The sequence below is a fragment of the Sceloporus occidentalis genome, unplaced genomic scaffold (assembly GCF_023333645.1).
Source record: "Sceloporus occidentalis isolate IW3139 unplaced genomic scaffold, rSceOcc1.0.p SCAF_514, whole genome shotgun sequence".
Lineage (NCBI taxonomy): Eukaryota > Metazoa > Chordata > Lepidosauria > Squamata > Phrynosomatidae > Sceloporus > Sceloporus occidentalis.
Genome location: NW_028317494.1, coordinates 62,501 through 80,624, shown reverse-complemented (window position 1 = coordinate 80,624; position 18,124 = coordinate 62,501). Strand labels below are relative to the sequence as shown.

At 44.2% G+C, this 18,124-nt stretch overlaps 1 protein-coding gene across 1 annotated transcript in view; it reads left to right on the top strand.

Moving 5' to 3' along the window:
• Nucleotides 1-2,985: 2,985 nt before the first annotated feature.
• The window catches only part of LOC149271441 (stabilin-1-like), a 45,219-nt gene continuing 30,080 nt past the window's right edge, over nt 2,986-18,124 (top strand). Inside the window, exons 1-22 of the mRNA XM_089507418.1 lie at nt 2,986-3,080; nt 3,378-3,493; nt 4,938-4,994; nt 5,143-5,238; nt 5,913-6,029; nt 9,025-9,104; nt 9,997-10,071; nt 10,608-10,742; nt 11,387-11,449; nt 11,560-11,673; nt 12,501-12,554; nt 12,709-12,789; nt 12,954-13,112; nt 13,317-13,373; nt 13,527-13,610; nt 14,697-14,783; nt 15,396-15,507; nt 15,956-16,142; nt 16,250-16,343; nt 16,979-17,137; nt 17,393-17,488; nt 17,843-17,938. Of these exons, the coding sequence (XP_089363544.1) occupies nt 2,986-3,080; nt 3,378-3,493; nt 4,938-4,994; nt 5,143-5,238; nt 5,913-6,029; nt 9,025-9,104; nt 9,997-10,071; nt 10,608-10,742; nt 11,387-11,449; nt 11,560-11,673; nt 12,501-12,554; nt 12,709-12,789; nt 12,954-13,112; nt 13,317-13,373; nt 13,527-13,610; nt 14,697-14,783; nt 15,396-15,507; nt 15,956-16,142; nt 16,250-16,343; nt 16,979-17,137; nt 17,393-17,488; nt 17,843-17,938 (2,214 nt within the window). The remainder of the gene's footprint in view (nt 3,081-3,377; nt 3,494-4,937; nt 4,995-5,142; nt 5,239-5,912; nt 6,030-9,024; nt 9,105-9,996; nt 10,072-10,607; nt 10,743-11,386; nt 11,450-11,559; nt 11,674-12,500; nt 12,555-12,708; nt 12,790-12,953; nt 13,113-13,316; nt 13,374-13,526; nt 13,611-14,696; nt 14,784-15,395; nt 15,508-15,955; nt 16,143-16,249; nt 16,344-16,978; nt 17,138-17,392; nt 17,489-17,842; nt 17,939-18,124) is intronic.

Sequence of the window (18,124 nt, the reverse complement as noted above, 5' to 3'; positions counted from 1 at the left end):
TAGGAATAGGAAAATGTCCTATCCAGCAGCAGAAAATGGCCGAACTTCTTCTCGTTATTTTGGTGTAACCGGCACTTGCTCCTGCTGACAAGGGAGAACCTAGGATGTCTAACAGCGCTATTACGTCCCCGGTTGTCTAGGACCTGTATTAACTTCCAAAGGCCACAAAGCGGTAAAGCTGCTTTTCGATCCAGACAGCTCTTCATCTGATCAGGAGCCACTCCAACTTGAGTTTCATTTCCGGAGAATTCCAATTGCGAGTTCTCGACGCTTGAATGGAGAGTTATGTTTGCCTCATTTGCTGCTATGTCTATCGTCCCTCCTGAGGAGATTGGTGAGAAAAATGCTGAACCATTTTTAGCCTTTTTGTTTGCCTTTTTCTCCTTTCTTTCTGAGGGTTTTTTTTTTTTCTTGGGTCTTCCTTGTCGCCATCTCGGCTGCAGGGATATAATAAGAAAACTGCTTCTTCTGCTCAATCAAAACTACTGAGCTTTGCTGATTATTGATCTTCAATTATCACTGATTATGCCCTTAAGGGTAACGGGAGAAGAACGAAGGGCTGGGAATTTCAGGCCCCTTTTAAGCTTCTGATTCCCTGATTAAGACAATTGCCTCCAGGGGGTAACTTTTTTTTTTTTTTTTTTTTTTTTTTTTTTTAAATATGAGAGCAGCTTTAATCGTTAATTATAGCGAGAATTATATTAATCTTCTGCAGCGTTCTGGTCATCGAAAACAGGTACATGTATAGTTCTTATGAGATATTATTAGCAGGCTCTGGAGATTGTAGTAAACTTATATAACCCTCATTGACAGATTTTTTATCAAATTGCGTTTTGGGGCTTTATAGGCATCTGAAGAACATTTTGGTAAACAAGGAAAATAAGTACCGTCTCTAGCCTATGAAAAAGTTGATCACTGGGCAGGTTTACTTTAGTAACACATTTCCAAATGCTAGATGCAGTTTGCTGTGGCCACGACGTAAGAATCTTCAGGCCAGCTTTTATTATATTATTATCATAGTGAATCCAGCTCGTAGTCCTCTATTAGCCAGCAGTATTATAGGCGATGAGTTGTATGAGTCTTCTCCTTTAGGATGCCCGTGTTCTGCTGTTTATTGCTTATATTTGATAAAATTGATCTGCTTACAGGATAATCCTTATAGTATCTGTGCTGTTTTAGGCTGATGAGTTCGAAAGTTCTAGCTCCGGGGCCATGGAGCGGCTCCTGCGCAACCTTGAAAGCCAAGATGGAGCCCGGCCACCCCATCCCATGAACCATGGACACAGCAAGGCCGCCGGCCTTCGGCAACGCAGGCATCTCCCCTCAATAGCTCAATCGCCGCTCGTCCCAGCTCTCCATCGGAAACATACGGCCGAGAGAAGCTTGCATCGCGGTTACCTTTCCGCTGAGGTGTTTCTTTTGTTTTAAATCCAGGCTGGCCCTATTTGGGTGCCGACGCCAAGGAAAACTGAAAAGCAAAGGATTAAATCAGGAAGGGTCCTCTGGGAGACGTCAGAAGACGTTTTCACACAAAAAAAAGTCATTTACGTTAAAAACACAAAGACTCACAAACTGCATTCTCATCACTTTACGCATATTCAAGCTTTTTCATTCCAGCTTGTAGGAAAAAAGGGATTTCCTTCCTTCTGCTTTCCGCTGATACGAAAAGGGAAATCCGCTCTTCCTGTTTTTTTTCTCGTTTACTATTTCGGAGCAAATAGGTTGCATTTTGTCGACCAAAATCAACATATTTGTCTGGGCAGATAAACAGGAAGGAGAAATTTATAAAGTTTAGTAATGAGTAAGGTCGTGCCAGTATTTTCAGCAACTTTGCTCAGGACTCTGGCCTCTGCAGCCGACATCTCCGGCAAATGACCTGCGAGAATGAAAATGACGGCCTGCAGACTTTTCTTTGTCCTTTTTATCACTTATATAACAAGAACATTCGCCGGACCCCAGACAAAGGTGAGCATCTGCATTAATATGTGTCTACATTCAGACCGACGTCGGGATTAGCACCCTCGGATGCAGCAAATGCTTAGCTGAGTCGCGTTTTTTACCTACAAATTGCTGCGGTTTAGAAATCTGAGAAACTAAAGTAACCGAATTGTGAATCGAGCATGGAGCTGTGCCACGCCGTGTACAATCCCAGGGGCTAGTGAGCAGTCAGTAGTGAACCCCGCCATGTACAGCTGTTTGTAGTCTACGTGACCGTGAGACATCTCCATTACCAGCGTGAGGAAAAAACGCTCAGAAATGAGCTCTTTCCAGGGTTATTTGACAATTTAGTAACTTTGGTGTCACGCGCGTGGCATCCGGTGACGTTGGAACGAGGCAAACTCATCTAAAGACCTTTCAAATAGCCAGAGGGGGACACTTTTATTTCACTGGGTGTGGTTAGGGGTGTGGTTAAGGGGCGGGCTTTACCCAGACTCTTTATGTGACTTTGTGCCCTATTGCTGGGTATTTGTGTTCCTGGGTGGGGCATTTAGAAGAATAATTGGTTTATTTACCTTGTTTAATTTATAAAGCAATTTCCTGCTGTTTCTATACACATTATCGGGGCAGTGATGTAACTGCAGCATAGGCAGCAGTCGCAACTGTGACGAGGCCGGTCTCTCTAGGGGGTCCGGGTGACCCCTGCGACCACTTGTTCCTGTCTCCTTTTACCGGTTCAAAATAGTTTAGATCATGTTAAATAGGAGGAAATAGAGGAAAATTCCGTATCCGACGTGGTTAACATAGGGAGAAGGCAACACCTGGACCGAAGGCAGACACCCAAAGACGATTTGTAGTACAATTTTACTGCAACATCAAACCCCAACCCGATGCTGCTGGGGATAGCGGGGACGGGGTCCGATAAACCTGAATTATTTACGTCGCCGTCACAGACTAAAGGGCAGCCTTTTCTGTATAGAATACTTTAATGAAGATTTCTGTCAACAGTCAACCCGAGGACAGTGCAATGTCCGAACCGTCGTAACCATGGAGACGGAGTGCACCCAGTGCGCCGCCAATGTCAGAAGGGTCTGCCCCAGAGCTACCAAAGTTACCTCAGGAATTGGGCAGAAAGGCTGCAGGTGAGATCTCTGAATAACCTTTCTGTATCTATGCCATGGACTTTTACTCAGGGACCCCCGTGGCGTAAAGGTTTCAACTATGGAACCGGGGCCTTTTCACTATTTATTTCCACTAGTGGCCTAAGAGGGAAATCTAAGGGAGTTAAAGAACATTGTTGTGACCCCAGAGCAGCAAAAGGTCCCAGCATGTTAAATATTACATGCATTCGTTGCGTGCTACATATACACGCGCATGAGTGCAGGTTTCTTGTACTTTGTGATTCTTTCTCACGCTAATAACACGTGTGATTTTTCCAGGTACACAGTGGATATGGGTGGCCTGACCCTCTCGCTCACAGGCTGCTCACATACCTGTCAAAAGACCATCATAAAGCCTGAATGCTGCAAAGGTTACTGGGGGCCACTCTGCCAAGGTATGGATAATAAACATTAACCAAATAATGTACTTGGCTCGTCAGATTTACTGCTAACCCGCTGCGTTTCGGCTATACAAGCTGCGTAAATTGTACAGCGCTACGGAATTTGATGGCGCTATATAAAACAATAAATAATAATAATACATGCTCTGCACGGGACTCTGAGGAGAGATTGGAGATGGTGGGTCTAAGTGTGTGTGTGTGGGGATCTGGGTCATGATGTCATAATGCTCTTCCTGTGTGCCGAGAGGTCTCTCCCCTCAGAAAGGGCCACGTGAAAACTAATGAAATACAATTTTTGGTGCCATAATGAAATTTTTTGGCCCCATTCAGTCCGTCTAATCACCCATTTCTCCTGCTGTAAAGTCCTTAATCAGTCGTTGGTCTCATCTTAGGTTCAGGAGCCGTATGCCTATTTAAATCCCCTCGCTGTATTAGCCTCTACCACTTCTACTGAGAGGCTGTTCCACTTATCTCCCACCATTTCAGTAAAGTAAAACTTTCTTTCATTCCATCTCAGCCACCGACCCTCTAGTGTTAGATTCTGGCATCTTGTTCCAACATTTCTCCTCCTTTGAAATGAACTTTCCTCCTGTATGAACATCTAATTGGTGGAATATTTGCTGAAAATGAACTCATTTTGTACCAGAGTGTCCGGGAGGAGCCACCAATCCTTGCAACGGCCATGGGACCTGCGTGGATGGCAGAAATGGCAACGGAACTTGCGTCTGTGATGTAAATATACTCATAGCCCAGCTGTATTGTGTTACGTACGTCTCAGCCCTAGGGGATTATTGTGGTGCTTACGGCCCCACAGATCTGAAGCGAATACAGATTTTATTAAAGACAGGAGGTGGATATCACGATTATAGCTCCGCTACTGATTCCCACAGCAGCAAACGGTAAAAAACCTGCTGCAAACGTGACATGGAGCCTTCAGTCGTCCATGGCCGCTGTCCTCGCTGCAGAGCGCTGGGATATAATGCCGTCTGTTTATGGATGCTGTGCCACCTCGGCTCAGCGTAAGTAGCATAACTGGGCCAATTGTACCCGGCCCATTGAGCAGCGGCACTTCGGGGAGCCTAATTGCCCAGGGCCTGTTTCTGTGTTTTGTGGCCGGGGGGGGGGCTGCTACACCTGGACCTGCTACCCCTGGACCTGCCGCTCTATGACTTGTGACTCTAGGCTAGAATGCCAGCGTCTGGTTCCAGTTTGGACACGTGGATTTGTTTAATTATGTCTTTCACTGGTATTGACTCATCTCGGTTTCATGCCAGAGGAGCCGTGGCCTTTAAAATGTCTTCTAAACTTGCTCTTTGATAAAATTCCACAATTTCCACTATACAGAGAAAGAAACACTAGTGAAAGAACATTATAACGGTCATGTTGTTGGCATCTCATAACCTTTGCGTGTTTGTCTCCGTGTAGCACGCCTTTACAGGATTTTCCTGCAGCGAATGTGCCGATGAACTCCTGTACGGCAGTAACTGCGATTCCGGTGAGATTACGTCATGAAACACGATTTGCCCTGCAGGGCAGTAGATGTTGGTTTTTAAATGTTGTGTTAAATGATCCGTGGGTTTAATGCTCCACAAATTCCAAACGTCATGCTCTTGTGGAACGAGTGTGATTTGCTTGTGTTACAGCCTGCGAATGTCATCACGGAATATGTAACAACGGTGTCAGTGGAAACGGCAACTGCCTCTGTGAAGCTGGATACACTGGGGCGAACTGTGATCAAGGTAAAACATACGGAAATTCTTTGTAACCTCCAAAATAATGTGCTCATCCACCCGGGGGGCTCTTCAAGTATCCCCAGACAAGAGGAAACGAGTTAAAGAAACACATCTGTCAATGTATTTTTCTCCTTAATGCTCCTGTCACTTATAACCTTTGTGTAACCGTTTACCTAGAAACAGATTCCCGTCATTCATTCATGTATTACATCACAGCGGTCTGATCGCCTACAGATACTCCCACCTGCCGTTTTTTATGCTCATGCATGTGAAACCGCAAAGCTCTACAGACCCTAATACACAGTGCATAATAATACAAGAATCTGGGAAAGTTGAGGGGAAACGTCCATGTGGAACAGCACCTTTATGACATTTCACTCAATGTAGTTCTTAGCTTCTCAGTAGCTAAATTAGAATCACCTTCACTTTGCTTACTAATAACCAGACGTTGGAAGAGCCAATTGTGAAAAGTGAAAATACCATACTGTGAACTTCAGATGGACCTAAAAACACCATACAGCGTGGAGTAGGGGCGTTACAGTTTTTTATATCACACAGTTGACAGAGCCAATGTCCTTTTATGCGTTAGAAGTGTTACGGTTCAGACCTATTGAGCTCTGGATATGTTGGATTTCTTCTTTTTTTTTTTTTTTTTTTTTTTTTTTTTTTTTTTTTTTTAGAATCGTTGCCCTGCAAGGCTTTGAATTGTGGCCAGAACACCCACTGTGCTAATGTAAGAGGAATCCTTCAGTGCCAGTGCCTGCCTGGCTATAGCAAGAGAGGAGGCACATGCCAGCGTGAGTGGCTTTCTGAAATTATACATGGCACTAATCATAAAAAGGGGCAATAAAAGAGTCCGTGCTATAGGGAAAGGGCCAATAAAACAGTCCGTGCCATAGGGAAAGGGGCAATAAAAGAGTCCGTGCCATAGGGAAAGGGGCAATAAAACAGTCCGTGCCATAGGGAAAGGGGCAATAAAAGAGTCCGTGCCATAGGGAAAGGGCCAATAAAACAGTCTGTGCCGTAGAGACACATTTCATAAAACAAGGGTTTAGGGAAAGCTTTTTAAACGTCTGGTCCTATATCACTGAACTGTAGACAAGGCCAAAGTGAGTATGTATTATGGGGGGAGACCGGGAGGGTCCTCGGAATGTACAGTGTAACGGCTAAGGTCCGGGTACCCCAAGATCCCTGTGAAAGACTCTGGGATGTGTTGTTGGCTTAATTGGACCTTTAAGGTGAAATCACAGAGTCACTAGTGGTGGGCTGCCATTCCTGAACAAAGGTTTATGGCTCAACTAACATTACCCTGAGTCTTCCCACCGCTTAGTATGGATTTTGTGACTTCTTATACAGTCAGGCTTTATTACAGATTGCTTTGTATTTTAGCCGATGATCCTTGTAAAAGTTCGTGTTCCTACAAAGCTGTCTGCAAAGCGCTGCCCCCCCACAAGCCTCTGTGTACGTGTAAACCCGACTTCATTGGGAATGGCGAGACCTGCTTTCCCTTTAATCCTTGCACCGTAAACAACGGAGGGTGTGTAGAAAATTCGACAAGGTGTACGTATCTGGGACCCGGAAAGGTCAGTCTGTAGATTCTCTATGTGTGTCGCCGAGAGGCAAAGTGTGAAATCTCCATTATATCCATCACTTTATAGAGGGACAGCAGATTCCGTAGCGCTTTACGATATGAACAATAACTTTAAAACTGACAATAATGTGAACACAGACTGGTACACGAGGGGAAGAGGGCTTTGCTCCTGGGAGCTTACAATCTATTTTACAGTTCATGGTACTGTGGTGCCATCTATGGAAAAGTATAAACCGATGATTTAACATTTATGGTTTTACCCTTTTTTATTATTAATAAAAACTGGAATGAAGACAAAAAACTTGTGCAATAAACTGAGCTGAAAATATTTGTAAATACTACTTGGTATATGGAAAAGTTTATAAAAACCACGTTGGCTTCATTTGAAGCTACAACTAAAAACAAAATGATGACTCCATGAAAAGAAAAGAAAGTTTAAAAGACCTGCACCACATCAGTCTCCATTAAGAAGGTGCAGTGCCATGCTTTATACAGAACAAAAGTCAAGCCAAACGCAGAAAAGGGTGCAGCCTCGTGGCAGCCTCGCAGTCATAGGCGTTTAATTGAATTTCATTGTTTGATGGCTACGTGTCAGGCGTCTGTCCGAGCTTTGGTAACTGCAGCTTACTCGTATTTGTGTGGATCAGCCATTACCCGTTACAGCTAATAGATGGAGATCTTTGTTGTTCAGTCTTCCTGCAGCTGCCTTGGCGGAACGAGTCGTGGGAAATCTGGCGCCTGCCTGCCCCACAGCACATGTTTCGATTTCTCATGTGATAAGTCTGCGCAGTGCGAGCCCTTACCTTCTGGAACAAACAAGTAAGTTGCTTTCTGCGATGGTTCTGCAAACAGTCGGCATGATGGGTCAGCGTCCGGCGTTGCCTCCTCTGCTGTTTTGTCTCCATTTCTTTGTATCGCTGTTGTTCTTTGTTCTTTTTTGGCTGCATTTGGTCCCATCGGGGGCTCTGTAAGTAACCGGTGGGTTTAATGCTTGGCTCATACCCCTTCAGGGGGTGCAGGAAAGCATCGTAGCTTTTGGCTCCACTCGTTTCTTATTGTGTCAGCCAATTGTGTTAATAATCACTATCCATGCATCCTGAAATGATAAGTTGTTAGTTACTTTTTCTACTAGTTACGTATTTTTCACAGAAGGGCTTTTTACAAGCCATTTCACCTTTAGTCTTTGCCCGATGTTTGTTCACTGGGAGTTTTTGACGTTTAGGTGCGTTTGCCAAGAAGGGGAAATCGGAGATGGCAGATCTTGCTACGGCAGCATCTTATATCAACTGAACAAGCTGAGATTTGAAGATCTGCAGATGAGGGAAAAGCATGGTGCTCTGAGGCTATTCAGTAAGTCACAGAACTAAACATAGCGATGCTCCACCATGTGCTTGCGCATTATCTTCTATCCACGCTCTCAATGTGCTGAATCGCCGGCACCCTGCCGAATTCCCTCTATTCCCGGATGGAAATCGGGGTCAATTATGAACGTGTTATCATCATGTTGTCTGGCACTGTCTATCTAACCTGTCTCTCTTCCATTACCTCTGGTCTTATACCAAAAGGGCAACAAGGCATCCATCTCACCCCAAACACCCCACGCTCACAGCTCCCTACACGCCCTGCCAAGTACTTCTCCATGAAGACCGTGTGTAGCGTAGGCTGAGTGCAACCCTTTCCTCGAGAATTACTGCTTCATTCACTAATGTCCAGCCATCGAGAATTAGAATTGTCGATACAGACTACTTTTGATGAATACATTCATGGGTTGCAGATATGCTATAGTATGCTTTGAATGACTCTGTTATTATTATTTATTGATTAATATAGCACCATCATACTCTGCAGCGCTGTTTATCAACCACTTTTCCGCTGATTGTAAGAACCACAGTGAGGGCTGTAAAGCTCTGGCATGCTCTACTGATGAAGGTAGCGACTGAGCGCGGCGAAGGCTTTTAATAAACCGAAAGGACAAATATTCAGGGCACCTAAAAGCTGCCGATCCAAGGTTTAGTCTGACTGCTCATGGAATCTTCTGAGTTAAAAGGTTTAGTTCAGTGGACTCAAAATGTCTTTTTCTGCCTTGCTAATAACCCTGAAATTCAGCTAATGACCCTTTATCGATCATCCCCAAAAGGTATCATGATCACAAAGTGAAGAGAAGCAAAAATATTCATCAGCAATGTTTTGCTTTTCAACAGCTGAAGGATGTGAAGTGACTTTGAGGAAATATGGCCCCATCACTGTGTTTGTTCCTTACATGAAGTTCCAAGGAATGAATGTAGGTAACAATGCTCTTGCTGAATGTGGGAGCGACCTTAGTTACGGCCGTCGGGTTCACTTACGTTCTGATTAGGGTGTTAGCTTTAGGATTGTAAGAAATGATCTCAGTCCCCGTTCGCAATGTTTAAAGGTTTCCTGGTCACTATGCTTTAGCTCACATCGAGGAGAGCCGCTGCTAATAGTCATCCGTTCGAATTTTGTACACATTGTGTTTGTGTAACGTTGTAATGCTTCATGAGGGGAGCCCTGTTGATGTTACAGCCCTGCCAAGCAGTCCATTTAGTTCTGTCTGTCCCTTACTCAAGTCCCCTCGCAAGCCCAGCTAAGCAGAACTTCCAGCAGAACTGTGCCGTTACTAGACTTCAGTCTGGGGTCCAGCCAGATGATGCCTCGCTTGCCTCTGAAGGTCTCCAAAGAGGCGTCAGTCACCCTGTCCCGGGAAAGCTTCTCCCGACTGGTCGCTCGGCTGGGATTTCCGACGTGCCAGGAGGCAGCCTTAGGAAGTGAAAAGTTAGTAAAGGGTCCCCCTACGAGTCAATAAATCCCACACGCCGCAGGGCAGTCAGTGGTGCCGGTCAGCAGGATCTGAAACGATCCCTTATCTGTTATGTGTCCTGGAAAAAATGGCCGACGGAGTGAGCCTGAAAGTCACTGGGAGAGTGAAACTCCTTGTTTAGGTAAATGAAGCAAAGCATCCCTCTCACTGCGTTCCTGTAAGTCGTCGCTCAGCATGGGCCAGGGCATTTGCAGGGGTATATAGTATTAGGGCTTACCCCAGGCATGTGTATACTGTATATAAAGTGTATATAAAATATAAACGGTACAAACTCTGTACTATACAGGAAACTGTGGCAAAGCTTATCTGTAAAGCTCACATTGTACCTGGTCAGCATTTGACAGCGGACGCCATGCGCAACCAGCATCTCTGGACCCTCAGCGGGGATGTCTTGAAGTTTTCTAACAAAGTAAGAGCACGATCTTCATCAGCTTTTACCTCGGAGACTTACAAGGCCTTGTCCTGTGCCATTTGGCTGTAGACGAGGCTAAGTTTTTTTTTTTATTTTGGGTGTGAGGGAGTCCGTGTTTAATTGTAATGAAGAGACTTTTGTTGTTTGAGCACAAGGGGGGGACTCCAACCGATTTACCCCCCCTTCCGAGTGCTTCTACTCATACGTTGTATATCGCTTTACGGATGTTTTCCCTTTAGATGTCTGGTAAGAGGGTTTGCAGGGGTTAAAGCTTGCTTGGTGTACTGAGATTAATAACCCCACGTTTTCCATGAGTTATGGATAAAATACCCCCTCAGGTCTCCACGTCTTTATTGAGGTGAGAAAACTATGCGTTACAAATGAAATCTGACATCTTTATTGATGTAAAAAGTCTCAGGACGTGAGGATTATTACTTAAAACGATTTCAAAAATATGATGATTATATTTGAACGTAAAAAAGAGCATCTTTATGAGCTTTACACCCGTAAATGTATTGAATGTTTATCCCCAGGAATTTATTAAGCTGTCAGAACCTAACAAATCCTACAAGCTGCTGAAATATGACCTTCCAGCATCCAACGGCGTAATTCATTTTATCGATAAGCCGATGACTACGGGCAACCGGGAATCCTTTGGAAATCAGACGGTACATTGTTTAACTTTTTCCTTTACCGAGAGGGTGGTGGATAAGAGGAACTACCTCCAGCAAAGGTGGTAGAGGGTAATACAGCGAGGGGATTTAAACATGCATGGGATAAGAAAACGGTCTTGAATGTAAGAAGAGACCCACGTCAATGAGCCTTTACAACCCAAATAATGAGCAGACTAGATGGGACAAATGGCTCTACCCTCAAATTCTAGGCTTTTTTTGTATTTTGTTCTGTAGATGATGAACAAAATAAAGTAATAAAATATTAAATGTGTAAAAAGAGAAGGAAATATATAGATCTATGTTAAATCATAGGTTGCCTGCTAAATGAGAGTGAAAGACTGTCGATCTCTGTAGGCCAGATAGTCCTCAACTCTGCAACGCTTAATCCGCACTGAATTAACAGAGTTCACTCCAGATCCATAACGGCTGCGCTTTCCACGCACCATTTAACAGTCCTACTAGCAGAATGCCCAGATGATGAGATAACATACTGGCCGGGTGCTTTTTTTTTTTTTTTTTGCTCAATTTCAGGTTTGTAAGCATTTTAATAAATTAAGAAGACCTGTGACATCATCTTAACGGTCAACAAAACAGAGCAGACGCTGATGATGCAATGTTGGTTTTTGTATCTTTTCCAGATGACAATTGGAGACATTCTGGCAAAATATGAGCAATTCAACAGATTTGAAATTCTCCTGGAGGTGATGGACCGTTTCAAAACGAACATTGGTGGAGATCGTGGCTGTAAATAGCAATGTAGCTCATATTTATATCATAAATTCAACTAACATAACGTCTTTGTATTTTGCAGAACTGTGGTTTACCTCCAATACTAAATGGACATGGATCTTTTACCGTTTTTGTCCCCAGCAATAAAGCTGTGGATTCTTTAAGAGATGGGAGATTATTTTATCTTTTAACTCAGGTAAAATTGATTTGATACATGGTAAGTATAAAATGAATTGAATCGAAAGTGAAGTATACAGAGGGCTCACCTTACAGGTCTAAATTCTAGATGGATTGGAGAAGACACGCGTTATATAGAGGGCTCATCTTACAGGTTTACATTCTAGATGGATTGGAGAAGACACGCGTTATATAGAGGGCTCAACTTACAGGTTTACATTCTAGATGGATTGGAGAAGACACGCGTTATACAGAGGGCTCACCTTACAGGTTTACATTCTAGATGGATTGGAGAAGACACGCGTTATACAGAGGGCTCACCTTACAGGTTTACATTCTAGATGGATTGGAGAAGACACGCGTTATACAGAGGGTTCACCTTACAGGTCTACATTCTAGATGGATTGGAGAAGACACGCGTTATACAGAGGGTTCACCTTACAGGTTTACATTCTAGATGGATTGGAGAAGACACGCGTTATACAGAGGGTTCACCTTACAGGTTTACATTCTAGATGGAGTGAGAGAAAGGGGGATATGTGGTGTATAGTTAGGGCTCGGCTTTACAACTTTACAATTTAGAGTGAACACTTGTCAGCCCCCTGTTGAGGATGGCGTATTTGCTGTAAGGAATTTGTTGAGTTCATTGAGGCCTTTAGTCAAAGTCAATACCTTTTTTATAAGGAAAACATAATAAAAGGTATAAAGTTACATAACCTTTCAGGACCTCATATTTTTTGTCTTTAAATAGAAAAAGTGTTTTGAGTCCATTATAAGCTTCTTTCAGTGGTGATATACAAAAACATGAATTCATTTATTAGTATTTGATACAGTTTGTTTTCTTAGGGGAAGCACAAGTTATTGGATCTGGTGAAGTATCATATTGCTTCGATGGCAGCAGTAAGTAGCGTTTACATTCCTAAATAATGTGCTGCTCTTTAATCCCTGTCTCATGGCCGGCAACCAGCCCCGTCTCATGGCCAGTTGCATCTCCATCATCTTCTTACAAGAAACACTGAGAGGCTGTAACGTTGACTGATGATGTAACCCACAGGTGACTGCTGACAGACTTATCACAATGCCACAGATTTTGACCTCTGCAAATGATGTTATAAAAATCAATATCACTGAAAATGTAAGTATATAAAATGTATTACTTCCAGGCTGCTAAGCGCTCGCGTGTGTGCTCGTGTGTGTGCTCGTGTGTGTGCGCGTGCGTCTGCGCGTTTATATACTGTAGATATTATTCAATATACTGATTTCTTTGTGGGATTTAATGGCTCGTTCTGTCTCGGACAGGGGAGAATAGTTTTGGGAGACTCCGGGGTTCCTCTCATGCACAGTGATATCATCGCTTCCAATGGGGTTATACATGTTCTGGACGGTATTTTCATCCCACCAAGTATCCTCCCAATTTTGCCGCACAGATGCACTGAAACGCGCCACGAAGTCGTCCAGGTAAACACAAAGGGATCAGTCCTTTTTGGTTAACGGAGTGCATTTTATCACGCAAAAATGTAAAAAAAAACAGGGTTTGATATCTTGTGCCAAAGGGTCCTTTTTTTTTTTTTTTTTTTTTTTTTTACTAAGAATTCGCTGGGGTTATAGCAGAGACACGGCGGGTCCGATCCTGCATGTAACCAGCTGTTTATTTCTTTGAAGGACGTCTGCTCGGCTTGCGATTCGGTTTTGTCCTGTCCGGAGGGCACCGCTGACCTGGTAAGGTGAATTCGTACGTGGTTTGTGCTGGGTTATTATGTATCTCTATCAATTTATAGCAATTGTGATCTGTGCAAATATTTAAGAAGAAATCTCGTCACTTTGGGCTACATTAATCCAATCTTTGAGTTGTATCTTTGGCGTGTTTTGCAGGGAACCATCAATAACAAGTGCAGCCTTGGAAACGGCACAAGCAGCGCATGGGGCTGCACCAGAAACTGCAACCTCACGGTCACCGTAAGACAAAACTCGATTCATCGTTACGATAGTTAGGTGGGAGTCACGGTTAGGCGCATCTTTACATGACGTCGTCGTTGGCAGTGTGTCTTCTATATGTCCTGTGGGATGTGTCGGCGTGGGCTCTGCGCGGGGGTTACACGGTGCGTTGCTCAGGTTTGCATTGAGCGTTTCCCGCAGGCTGCAGGAGAAGAAGTTCCTGCCTTTCCAGCTCTTGCTGCTAATATCGCCAGCACCATTTACACTGATTTGCCACCTGAAGTGGATCCTGGTAACTGTACGATTGTTTACATGAATGAAGTAGCGTCCAGTTTCGGTACCTCTTTCACAAATAAAACAAGAGACACTTCTTTATTTCAAAATTTTATTAACGTCAGAATGGAATTATTTGTCCGCGGTGCGGACTTAAACACCTCAGCACCGCGACACTCAACCTTTATTAATATGTCATAAAGTGTCAAATATTATAAACACAACCAATTTGACACAACATATATCAATAATTATTGTCAAAACGAAAGACAACATAACCAATTGTAACCATTAATAACCAAATTAATAGCCTGCTGGTATGGGCGTGGCCACCTGTATCTCTGCTGGAACTGCCGGCGTCCCCTAGCGCGGCAGTCACATGACCTTACGATTCACAGAGGCGCATGCCCCTGGAGTGTCCTGCACTTACACCTCTGTGCACCACAAGTAACCATACCTAGATGGTTAACTCCTGCACCGTACCAGCTTAACCAAACCAGAGTACCCGGCAGAGCCAAAAATTAGGGGAGGGATGGGCGGGAAAAATCTCTTTGAAAATAATTGCCCCTATAGGCCACGACCCTTCCTTATATATCCCCCAGGGAGGGTAATTACCCCCTCCCCTCTGGCCCCTGCACGTGCCTCCAAACTTAACTCCTTCCGTGCTAAAATTTCCGCTTAGTCATGCCTTAACCCCTTAAACCGGCTTGACCATTGGTACCTCGTCCGCACTACATTCATGGGGCCCCTCTGTCCAATTCTTTCCCTCCGGGGCTGTTCTTTTCACGCAGAGAGCGCACACGTTTTCACACTGAAATGCTTTTGTTGTTTCAGGAACTCGGTTGCTGCTCCGGATTTTATGGTCCGTCCTGCCAGCAATGTCCCGGTGGATTTTCCAACCCATGCTACGGCCGAGGGACTGTACGTTTGTGCACTATTCATTCCCTATTCATTCCCTATTCATTCCCTATTCATTCCCTATTCATTCCCTATTCATTTCCTATTCATTCACTATTCATTCACTATAGCTTACAGTATGATAACTGGCACGTTTTAGTTTAGCTGCCAATTCCTGCGACACACGTTAACAAAGTCTGTAGTAGGAATAGGCGACAAGGTGCTCTCTAGATGTTGTGGATCGGTAGCGATCATCTGCAAGGCTAGCTGAGTGCCGAGCGAGTTGTAGTTCTACATCGTCTTGGTACTTGTTGGTCGCCCTTGGGCTGTGACTGAAGATTTGCGGCGGTATTTCAGATCGCATTCTCCGTGTTGGATCCGTGATGTAACAGGCAGAAACTCGTGTGTTTGTCCAGATCATATTTATTATGTAGAGCAGATTTATGGACCAGGGAACTTGGTCTGGATTCTCACTGTGTTATAAATAGCTTGGAACCTCAGGAACGAATCAGACTAATCAATAAATAGGATCGGAGTATTTTCCATAATGCTTGTCGCCGTCTTATTTCACCGCAGGCTTCTTTGTGTTGCTTGGACTGTCGCGTAATGTTCTTGTGCCTTTTTCTTGTGCCGCAGTGTGCCGATGGTGTGCGTGGAACCGGCAGGTGCTCGTGTCTTCCACAGTTCAAAGGAATCGCTTGCCACATCTGCATGGATCAAAATAAACATGGAGAGAACTGTGAAGAAGGTGAGCATGCGCAGGGAAATCCTAGCAGTGACCCCAAACCCTGTAATCTTTGTGCTAGCTGGCATCTTTCTTTTCCTGAACCATGTTGGTGGCTGCGCTGCCCGTCTTGTGGTTATCATATAAAGAAATCTAATCCTGAGGAACCATTACAGCTCTGGCTGGGTCTTTATTATTACTAGTGATTATTATTATTATTATTAATGATTATTATCATTGTTATTGCCGTCTGCTCATTCATTCCCTTTTCCCTCTTCAGTCTAACCTGTCCCGGCCCCTGAGCTCCCTTTTGCGGCCCTTCTCTTGCTCTGTAGCCCTGTCCACACCACCCCCGCCCACACCCCCCATCCATACCCCCCGTCCACTGTATTCTAGGCTTATTTTCCCTGATATTAAATGGACACAAAAGTCTTGTAATCCTTTTTTGTGATGTCCCGTGGAATGGTTGCAGACTGCCGATGCGTCCATGGCTATTGCGATAACCGGCCAGGCAGCGGAGGGGTTTGTCAGGGTGGTCGGTGTGAAGGCGGCTTTACCGGCAAGTTCTGCGACCAGATGTTGCATTCCTGCGGCAGCTTAAATTTATCACAGAATTGTCATTTCAACGCCTCCTGCGAAGCAGCCGAAAGCCTAACAAGGTAACGAATAACTCGCATTTACCGCACGCATTGACCTGGTTTATGGAGGGGCGTTAGATGTCTTAGTCTGAAACGCAACGTGACCGCGTGATACGGGTATTTTTCAGGTGCGTTTGTAACAATGGATATGAGGGAGATGGTTTGTCGTGTCTGCCCATAGATTTATGCAGAAAGCCGGAGCGAGGAGGGTGTTCAGAAAACGTAAGCACGGCCCTCTGAATGGGGTTTATTTAAAATAAGTCATGATCTCCTGCCCTTCCTTCTGCTAAAATAAAGCTTCACAGATGAGCGAGATCACGAGAGGGATCACGGTGCCGAGCACATGGACACAAAGAAAAAAAAATAAAGAAAAATAAATATATATATATATATATATATATATATATATATATATATATATACATACATATATTATATACTCCCAAACTGGACTAAAAGTGTAAATATACACCCAATTAAAACACATTGAGTCTCCTGCGTGGCGTTTCCAGTCCCCGCGCTGAATCTTCACGTGACGTCTGGCAGAGAACACTTGAGGCGAGTCGTTGAATAAAACGCAATCTATTTCAGGATTTCGCGCGCTTCAGACCCGCAGAAGCCTGATGTTATATATTTCCGCGTCTGCGGATAGTGGCGTGGTTACTGACAGCTTTTTAACCCCTTAAGGACAATGGGCGGTCCCTAAACCCATTGAAAACAATGCATTTTGAGCCCGTACATGTACAGGCTTTGTCATTAAGGGGTTAATCTTGTTTAAATTCTTGTGCCTTTCTCTTCGGCTGATAAAATAATGAAGCCCTGAAGTTTGAGTCGCTTATGGATTATTATTTTTTTAGGCTATTTGCAGAAGTGTTGGACCCGGCCTCGTGACCTGTGAGTGTAACCCTGGTTGGACTGGGGACGGCATTGCCTGCTTGCCAATAGATAATTGTGCCCTGGAGAGCAGAGGCGGTTGCCACATTGATGCCGAGTGCAGCTTCACCCAGCCCGGGCAGGTATGTGCGGGGAACGCGTCACGGGACACATGTAACAAGTCATCACAAATGAAGAAAATAGGAACCTTTGTTGGTTCATTCTTATACACCTACGGATCAGGCATGAAAGGGACCGAGTGGGTGAATGAAATGTGGCATTAATTCGTTTTTTGGGGCATCCTAAACACAGGATCCCTTCATTTGCTGCTAACGGTGGACTGTGCTATTTCATTTTACCTGCTGAATTTCCAGACCATTAATATTTCTTCTTAATAGAACGATTGCACCTGCAAGAGAGGCTACATGGGAGACGGGTACGCGTGCGAGGCCGTGGATCCGTGCCTGGAAGATAATGGGGGATGCCATGATATGGTTAGGAACAATCACATGTAACAAAGCAAAGAGACTTCTGTTTTAACGCTGCGTTTAGCCTTTCTAATATTCTTATAACTGCGTCAAGTTAAATGAAGGCTAATAAAAACCTCATCTTCTGCTCTTTCCAATTTTGTCCAAAAGGTCTAAACAAACCTTGACTTGTCCTGCCTTCTCCATTTGTTATTTTCAGTGCTGTTTGATGTTTGGGATTATTGTGGTGTGGCTCTGCTTCTCAGAAGTACTTTTCCATTTTTAACATTCCCCTTTTTAACGTTCTGTTATTTTAAGGGACTTGTATGAAATGTATCTGCATCCCATTGTCTTGTTGGAATGAAAGTTTGTGTCTCGTAGGCTCAGTGCATGGCGCTTGCCGGAGGAGGGCGATCCTGTGTTTGCCCCGCAGGTTGGGAAGGAGATGGATTGACTTGTTATGGAGACATATTCATGGTCAGTATAAGCTTATCTCATCACATGCATTTCCAGAGCTAAGGAAGCTGCGGCATCCATTTGTAGTTACATAGTTCATACGGTGGAAAAAAGACCTAAGTCCATCAAGTTCGACCCTTCAGCCTAACCTTCCTATTATCAATGTGGTGTGTATGAAACGGGCGCATGGGTTGGGGTTTGGGGGTC